The 9,670-nt window shown below is 34.2% G+C and overlaps 1 protein-coding gene across 3 annotated transcripts in view; it reads right to left on the bottom strand.

Moving 5' to 3' along the window:
- Positions 1–1,182: 1,182 nt before the first annotated feature.
- LOC117170270 (helicase sen1-like) overlaps positions 1,183–9,670 on the bottom strand; it is a 23,597-nt gene continuing 15,109 nt past the window's right edge. For all 3 annotated transcript variants that reach the window (XM_033356929.1, XM_033356928.1, XM_033356927.1), the window contains 9 exons: positions 6,209–6,293; positions 5,956–6,120; positions 5,686–5,831; positions 5,486–5,611; positions 5,260–5,390; positions 5,036–5,183; positions 4,542–4,921; positions 1,532–1,745; positions 1,183–1,444 (listed from right to left, as the gene is read on the bottom strand). In XM_033356929.1, coding sequence (XP_033212820.1) covers positions 1,316–1,444; positions 1,532–1,745; positions 4,542–4,921; positions 5,036–5,183; positions 5,260–5,390; positions 5,486–5,611; positions 5,686–5,831; positions 5,956–6,120; positions 6,209–6,293 — 1,524 coding nt within the window. In that variant the 3' untranslated portion in view covers positions 1,183–1,315. The remainder of the gene's footprint in view (positions 1,445–1,531; positions 1,746–4,541; positions 4,922–5,035; positions 5,184–5,259; positions 5,391–5,485; positions 5,612–5,685; positions 5,832–5,955; positions 6,121–6,208; positions 6,294–9,670) is intronic.

A 9,670-nucleotide genomic window follows, 5' to 3' on the forward strand; every position in this document is an offset into this window, starting at 1 on the left:
GCGTGATATTGTGATGCTGTAGTGATTCTGCTATCATAGTTTTTGTAATAGTTGCATTGCTGGAATTTAGAAGGAACAAAAGTACAGGTCATAAATCTTTTTTATAACGCAACAAAAGCAGGCGTTGACACTCTTGGTCAAATATACTATTCATGTATGGTTCAATGTGAAAAGAATCAGTGGCCTCACGTAATGTTTTTTTAATTTAAAAAACATCTTTTTAGTCGCAGCTTTTGTGATTCATCGCGATTTTACTTGAAAAAGCGGGCAACCAGTCGGCTCCACAAGAAAATGTATCTTGGTAGATTTATCCAATCAACTCGTGTATCAGCAAATCAAGGCAAGAAGCAATGTTGGCTTGAGTACACCTTATCGGCAGCACATGGATTTGGTTCTTTATAACAATGCATCATCAGAATCATGACAGATCTCAACAGTTGAAACGAGTACGCGGCCAGCAAAGAAATGCTCCGCCATCAAAAGATCGAGAAGTTAAGAAAGCCTGTTTGGCATACCATAAAAATATGTGCAACAAATATTTCTTTAACACAATCAAGTGTCGAAATTTTGCAAAGCTGCCAACGTTGGACGAATCGGATAGCGAATGATTCTGAATGTTTCCAGTCCTTCTCACAACAGGGAAAAAGCTCTAAACGTAATGCTCTCTGGCGGAGAATTCTAGCAGCCATCACAGCATTTCGTAGTACTATTTTTTACTTGCGGGTGGCTGCGGCGCCTTCAGCATCACCTGGGCTCCACCCTGTACTCGTCCTACGCCCGCAATTACGTGCGTTCGCCATCTAGTACCGCTTCAGAAAACACGAAAATCTGCGTATTTCGAACATGTTCTGAAGAAAATATCGTGTGCTACAGGAGAGAGGCATTTTTTGTCTCGCGCGTATTTGCAGAACTTGTCAACAGTCCTCGGGACGGCTTAGGCGTCCTTCGCCCTACGTCTCGTTCTGCAAACATCGCCCTCGACAAAAACGCCTGCTTCCCTCCCTAGCTGAGTATCAGCACAATATACTATTATTTAAAGAATTTTTTCCTACATACAAAATACAGTTTGAAATTTGGCAAAGTTGTAACAGCATGTCCTTATCATTTCTCAAAAATATTATTTTTTATTTCATTCTAAACGTTTCATAAGTACAAAAAGGGTAAATTATAAGCAAACCGATCACGTAATGTTGGTTAAACAATTATTATTATTATGTTTACGTACAAGTTACAATTATTGTAAAAAAAAATTCTAAACTTAACATAAAATTTGTACAATCAGATATCTTCCAACTTCCTACACAAATATATAATCTCATATTCGGTCTTTTGATCGTTTTAATATCAATTTTTGAAAGTTTAGATGAGTAATTTCGTCTTTGATAGAAAAATAATTTTGCCCACTTCTTGTGCCATTAATCAACAGTTTCAAGAGGCAGGTATTCTGCAAAACAGTTATTAAAAATTTGTTGAATTTTTCGTATTAAAATATTACTCAATCCTTATAGTAGTGATAAATTTGTATACTTACTTTTAACTTCTTAAAAGAGCCATAAAGTATCAAACTATGCTTGACTCTTGTTATTGCTGTATAAAGCCATTCATCTGTCACAGGTTCTAGCACATTATAAATTCTTTTCATGCAAGATACAATTGCAATATCCATTTCCTTATTTTTAAATGCAGAGACGTAGTCTGCGTTTATAAGAACGCAATCTCTTTTTCTGACTGAAGCCTGGGACAAACTAAAAACATATATAATTCAGGCCACCCAATACCGATAGAAATCACAGAGTATATGCTAAAGATTCTCAAGGCTCTGAGAAGCTCTGAGAAATTCTCCGCAGGCACTTAGGTAGGTATACCCTACTGACAGAAATCTCAGAGTATTAGTATGCTACAGATTCTCAAGGCTCTGAGAAGTTTTGAGAATAAAAATACGATCATAAATAACAAGCAGAGAGGCTGAAATTGAAATAAGAATTCTATCATCAAAGACAAGCAGAGAGGCTATCTCAATAGAGTAGCCGACGCTCAAGGGTCATTTGTTAAGCTTTCGGATGAAAATTTTGAAATAGATTTTTTTAAATTTCATAGTTAACAGCATAAAACATAATAATTCAGAATCTACGGAGTGAGATAGGTCAAAAAAGACAATATTTTTTAATCTAACTCGAAAATTTTATATTAGTATATAAGTTCCATACCGATAGAAATCTCTGAGTATATTCTAAAGATTCTCTAGAGTCAGAGAAGCTCAGAGAAATTCTCCGCAGACACTCAGGTAGATATATTTAAAGGTCCAGGTAGCTCTTTTAAATGTTTTAAAAGCTTTAAAAAATCCTTTCCGAAATTGAAATAGAAATACGATCATAAATAACAAGCAGAGAGGCAATATCAATAGAGTAGACGACACTCAAGGGTCCTTTGTTAAGCTTTCAGATTAAAATTTAGAAGTAGATATTTTTAATTTCATAGTTAAGAGCCTAAAACATAATAATTCGGAATCTGCGGGTTTCGATGATTTTAGATATCTAACTTTTTTTTAAAATGCTTAAAATTGGAATTAATACGACGTTTCTCGTAAATGAAATGAGATACGCCAAAAAAGACAACATTTTTTAATCCAACTAGAAAATTGTATATTAGTATACAAAAGGAACATTATATTACCGTCACACCACTCTTAAAAGGGCCACTAAAAGGACCTTCAAAAGGACCCAAATCTCTCAGACTATCTCAGAGACTAGACCATTCATATTGACTCTGCTTATAGACTCAAATGGGCCAGGCTATTTCGCTTGAGAATACAACAGAGATTTCTATCGGTAGGGTTAATATAATTATAAATGAGTATAATGAGAAAACTCATCAATTAAAAAAAGTGGTAATAACTTGAAGAAAAATTTAAAAGGGAGAGTCGGGTTAGCGACGGCCAACTACTGTAAATAACTCTGCCCGCCCGGGACATTACGAATAGAAAAGAACCATTATATGACCTCGCATCACTCTTGAAAGGGCCTCTAAAAGAACCTTGAAAATTACCCAAATCTCTCTATCTCTGAGACTAAATCATTCAAATCGAACCTGCAGATAGTCCGAAACCTGCCAGGCTATTTTGCCTGAGAATACTCTGAGATTTCTATCGGTAGCCTTAAAAAATTAACTTTCTCGCTTTGCCTCGCATTGTCAACCTCTGCCTCCGCAGCTAATACCTAACACTTATCTATATCTACTATTCAAAATATTTACATTTTACTTATATCTACTTCCTCTTCTATTTACAATCCTTCCTTTTGTCCATTCCTCTTCCTCCTTCTTTCTGTTCTCCTGTATCTTACCCAACACCCCCTTTCATACATCAATACCTTCATGCTTATCCCAATCCTTTTCACATCCACATACTCCTCTAACCAGTGCTCCAATTTTGCATCCGCCTATCGCACAATTCACACATTCTCTTCTCCCTAAAAAGCCCGAACCTATTAAAATCCTCCATGCACCCACATCTCATCCTCGCTACGAGCTCATAACTTCCTGTCTCTTATTTCTCACACAAATATTACGCTCTCTCCCTTGGCATAATCCACTCATAGTTCCTGTTAAAACTTGACTCTCTTATTCTCTCCTCCCCTATACTGCATTCTCTGTCTCTCTCCATGCCGTTTTTCTTAACCGCCATATACCTTCCTTCCTCTTACATTCTTCTCACTTTATCCATATGCAATTCATTCGTTCTAAAATACCTTTCTCTTTCAACCTCCACCCTCCCAACCCCTCTCTTGTTCTCCTTCATTCACCAACACTCCCTTACCAGCTTACTTCCCCCCTCTTCCAAAAATTTCTGCTCATATTTACATTCTCGACTTCCAGTTATAATCCCTAAAGTTTTTCTACCCGTCTCCCTCCTTACAATATAATTAGGCATAGTCCTTGCCAACCCCAGTGCCCACTTTACATTCCTTTCCTGTATCCTGTTTACCTCCTCTCGTTCATTCGATCCCCCAAACCTTCGCTTCAAGAAATAAGACACTCATCAATAGCAACTCGAACAATTTCATTCTCCTTCCAAAATCATCTGCGAAAAACTTCTTTCCCAGCCCCTACACCTGCTTTATTACTACATTTTCCGTTCTCACTCTCTATTATATGACCATCCTCCTCGCCATCCATTTTCCCATTCCTCCGATACAGGAAGTCCAGGTAAACGATCTCTTTCATCTGCTGTACCGCCTTTCCCTTTCACTTCCACTCACCTCCCTTATCCTTTCCATCTCCTTTCCTGAACACCATAACCATAAATTAAGGTTCAAATTCACAATAATTAAGTTTTGAATACCTAGTTCTAAAGTAGTTTATACATTAAAGATGTGACTTTAAACAATTATTTCTTAATTTTTTTATAAGTCGACAAACGTACTTTATTATTTTGGATTCTTTTTTTGAAGTTCTAGATTTCTCTATTCTTATTAATAATTTATTATTGAAGTATAGGATGAAATTTCTCATATTATTTTAATTACTAAAAATAAAGACTTTACCTTTTATCAATGGCCACAATTATACTTGACTTCGAAGTGCCGGCAGGTATAATGACTCCAATTCTTACAGGTTTTTCAACTGGAGTAAAATCCGAGAATTGCACGATGCACAATATTAAATTTGTGATAAAAGTTGTTTCGTCATCAAGAGTGTGATGTGGGAAAGTATTTAAAACTATATAAGGCCGTATTGGAAATTTGTACTTGGAACAATCACTCTTCAAACTGCCATTGAAGATAAGTCTATTCAATCGAAACATCACACGCTCATTAATTCGGTATTGAAGATCCAAGGATATTATTGGGTTATTTGACATCCTATTGAAATTTGCTTTTATCCGCGAAAATAACGAATTATCCAATCTTTGAGTTTCTGATCCCTGAAAGAAGTACTGAGAATGCTTATTCTATTTTAAAGGATCCAAATTTTATTTTAATTGATCGGTTACGAATTTATATCGTCTCATCGTTGAATTTCATAGATTCATACTTACACAATAATTGTTTTCAGAAACCAAAATTTTGAATGGATCGCCTAATAAAACCAAAGTCTTTACTCCAAAAGTTAAGGGCTTCAATATCTCAATTTCGGGAATTAGAGTTGCTTCATCGATTATGCAAATTGATATTTCTTTTCTCCTCCTGTTACAGAATCCTTATATTTAAAGAGAATACTAAAATGCGAAATATTTACAGAACATCCAATAAAAAATTTTACCCAAAAGCGGATTCTATTTTATTCGAGTGGCTCATAGAAAGAGTAGAGACAATAAGGTTCGCTTCAGATAGCAATGTGTTTTCAGCAAAGTCTACCAGTTTTGAGATTTCTTGGTCAGTCATTTCAGTGACCTGTAATTTACACAGAATTCAATATAAGTTAAGAAAGTAATTCGATGTAATCATATTGTTTAAAGTTTTATGTTATTTGAGGAAAATTTTCTTACGTTTCGGCCACTTCTTTCAATACCAAAACAGGTTTCACGAATATTTCGTTTTATTGCGCTACTCGGATTCATTAATTCATTGTACTCCGCATCGAGCAAACGGATTTTTTCTTGATAATCGCGATCCTGTAAAGCGATACAAACTTTAAAATATAAGTGTTTGAAAAATACGAAAATAGAATGTTATTAAAATATCGTACTCCAAGAACTTTTCTGTCTTTTGATACAAAGAAGTCTCTTAGGCCTAAGTCGACATGGCGTTCTGCTAAACTTTGTAAGGAAAAGTTTTTTAATTGTTGATTGTCTTCCTCAGAGTGACCGACACGAATCATTTTAATAGCTCCATCTAAAAAAGTATAAAAAATTCTTCTACTTTGATTTGCTGTAAACTCAAGCTGAAGGTATACTAAAACTAAAGTAAACTTGAAGTAAAACGAAATTTATTATAGTAAAACACAAGAACGTAATACCTGTACCAAAATTTTGTTGTGTCGTACCCAGCCTTAGTACAATTTCATCAACTTCTGCCTTTGACTTTGCACAAACCAATATCTTTGGTGGCAAATAAGTTTTCGTTTTTCCACTTTGTAATAATTTAACAATAGTGTCACTGATGATTGTTGTTTTTCCAGTGCCTGTTGCAAAACGTATAGAATGATTAAGGCTGTTGGCAAATATTTAATTTTACATCACCATACAATTACAACAATTTTTTTAACTCACCGGGAGCACCTTCAATCAAGCAAACTTTTGGTTTTTGACTTGCAACAGCATTGGCAATGCATATAACAGCATTCGATTGTTTGTACTTTCAACATTAAATGTTTAATAATTAGAAAAGAATGTTATCCAAAGAGATCAGTAAATACAGGGTAGTGTACAGGATTTAACTACACTAGAATTTTGATTGTATCAATTTCGATTCAGGGGTTCCAAGAATAACAGCACAGTGGTGGCTGTGAATGATAGGGCTCTCGGGGGATGTGCCGTGGGTTATCGTGCATGATAAAACAGTAGCATAGCGATAAAGCGCAGTACCCTAACGATTGCTTAACATTACGAAACGACCCTGATGCTTACGTTTCGTTCAATTTCGATTCAAGCCAAGGTCAGAACCAAACTCGTGAAGGATTCCGAATTGGGTGAAAAATATAATTTTTTCTAAATTGTTAAACTTGCTAACTTGGATTATTTTCAAATGAGAAAGGTTTGTATTTTAAATTGATTTTAAACTTCAGGAACATTCATTTATAACATTTTAAACTCGAAATTACTCAATAATAAGGCCCAAAATGCTTTTAAAGCAAAGGAAGTGAATTGACTTTTCACATTAACCAAATGGTCGAATTTTCAAATAAAAAAGATTAAACCTCAATCAAAACAGCAGCATTTCCAAACAAACGTTTAGTTGAATTTTCAAGCCAAAAAGACCAATTTGGTAGAAAACCGTTGTATTATCAACCTGAAAAGTTGAATTTTTAACAAATAGAGCGCTTACAACTAAACAGTTGTATATAATAATTATTTTGCTATTTTATAAAAAATTATTTTTGCCCCATTGAAAAACATTTGCCTAAATCATTTACAATGTGGTAATTTTTGTTTTTGTTTTTACGTCTTTAATTTTTAAATTAAAATGTACCAAATTTCTTGTTATCATTGGAAATTATGTCTGTGAAAGTAAAATTATTAGCTTTATATCAAATTGCATTAGAAATGATAAACAACTTTGTAGTTGGGAATAATTCTTCAAGTATGCTTCCAACATTGTATTGTGATATACTTTGGTAAAAAAAATTAATTTTTGCGTTAGCAAAAAACACAGCCAAGTAATAATTTATACTGTAGTAAAATTACAAAAATTACAAAAAATTATATTGAAATCATTATTTGAAAACACTTTTTCGTCAACGCATATTTAATGAAAATATTTTTTTTACATTTTTCTGCGCGGAAAAGTACAGCTTGAAATTGTTTTAAAAAGTTTGTATATATAGATTATATACGAGATTATTTTTTTGAAAGGAGAAAATCACTGAAAACTGAGTAAAAACTATCGGGTTGGTCAACGATGTGTTGTTTCATCTGCAAGAGGATAGCGGGAGGAAATTTTTTCTCCTGAGTTTATGTTGCAGATAGAAGAGCCAATCCTCTTGGACTTGATGACAGTGGGGTAAGGGTTTTTTTAGCAATAAAATGTGAGAGAAACCACTTGTGGAGCGAATTTTCTTGGTGTAGTATTTTCTTATTCTTTTAGTAATCAATCTTATTTAAAAATATTTTAACTAGAATTAGAACGATTCTCGGTGTCAGCTCTTTGGTCTACTGCAAAAGGATTGCAGATTAAATGGCGCAATCCTGTTGCAGTAAAGCAAAGACATGATACCCAAAAATATTACTACTTTATATTTCCACCTTTCAGAAAATATCAAATTTTATTTAATTTTTTTTTATTTAAAAACAAATCAAAATAGCGTAAAAAATACTTCATCTTACTTTACATTAAATAATAATTTAAAACGTTTCAATAGAACAAAAACTGAAAATCATAAAGCTTTTTCAATTTTAAATACACTGAAAGTTTAACAGAAAAGATGCAAATCAATAAACAAATAAAAATATAAAGAAACAAATGGTTCATTCTAATTTTAGAAAAGAAAGTTCTAAAAAAACCCCTTAACCACTGTTATCAAGACCAAGAGGACTGGCTTTTCTAGCCACATCGCTGACCAACCCGACAGTTTTCACTTTTCAGTGAACATTGACGTTAACATCATGTTTTTCTCTTCTCAAGAAAATAATATCGTCATTATGCCAAATACTTGTTCCAAATTCTCATAAGGTTAGTAATAACATTATTACACTTATTCCATTTTAATATACAATAAGAAATAATCATTTTCATCATAAATCAATTTTCATCATAATCAATCAGCGCCGCCACCTACGAAAACTCAATAGAAATTATTATAATGAGATGAATGATAAGTGGAGATTTTTTTGCTTTTTTTTGCTCTCTGATGATATAAATTACGTTTCCCAAAAACTGCCACTAAATCTTATACACATGCCCCCCGTGATCAAAAACGTTTTAAAAGTTGGAAAGCCACCTTGAACTATGTAAAAATGATTTTGAACACCAAATTAATTACATGAAACTTAAAAATCTGCCCCTCTTTATAATTTCCCCTAAAAACTACCCTTCCACGTAAACGCATACAGAAGGACGTATATATGTATGAAAAAAGCATTGAAAATAATGAAAAGTGGAAAACACTGTTCGTTGATATTTTTTTTTGTTTTCTTTTCTCTCCGATAATATCTAATACGTTCCCCAAAAACAACTCTTAAGTCATACATACATACCCTCGTGATCGGGGAACGTATTATGTATTATCGGAGAGCAAAAAAGGAGCCAAAATATCAACTAACAGTGTTTTCTAAATTGTATTAATTTTTATGCTTTTTTCATACATATATATGTTCTGCTGCACACTTTCACGCGGAAGGGTAGTTTTAGGAGAAATTATAAAGAGGGGGAAATTTTTAAGTGTCATTTGATTAACTTGGTGTTCTAAATCATTTTTACATAGTTCAAGGTGCCTTTCCAACTTTTAAAACGTTTTTGATCACGAGGGATAGGTTTTTAAGACTTAGGGGTAGTTTTTTGGGAAGCGTAATTTGTCATCAGAGTGCAAAAAAAATCGAAAAAATCTCCTCTAATCGTTCATCTCATTATAATAATTTGTAGTGTACTTTCGTAGGCGGCGGCGCTGAGCGCTCGTCCTGCTAGCGCCGCCACCCTTTTCTCCGAAGTTTATAGAGCAAAAAAAAATTTGTTAGCATAAAATTAGCAAATAAAGAGCAAAAAAAATATGGCGTATTCCACTTTTCGATTTGCCTTGGTGGCGGCGCTGAGTGGGCGGACCTTTCCGAAAGCTCAATGGCACCTAGGTGAGGTGTCTAGAACGGTGACTCTGGGATACCGAGTGACCTCTCAGAGTACGCAGCCTTATCCTTGCATGCGGGGCTCTACAAGGATGGACGAACCTCTTTCTCTATCTTGTCTATGTTTCTCTATCTATGTTTCTTCGGGTCATAAAGCATCGCTCTTCCTCTATATCGCATGCCTGCCCACGGTTGTTCTTAGTTTTCTCTGTTACAGGCTTCTTCTGGCTGTGGCAG

The sequence above is a fragment of the Belonocnema kinseyi genome, chromosome 3 (genome assembly GCF_010883055.1).
Source record: "Belonocnema kinseyi isolate 2016_QV_RU_SX_M_011 chromosome 3, B_treatae_v1, whole genome shotgun sequence".
In the NCBI taxonomy this organism is placed as follows: Eukaryota; Metazoa; Arthropoda; class Insecta; order Hymenoptera; family Cynipidae; genus Belonocnema; species Belonocnema kinseyi.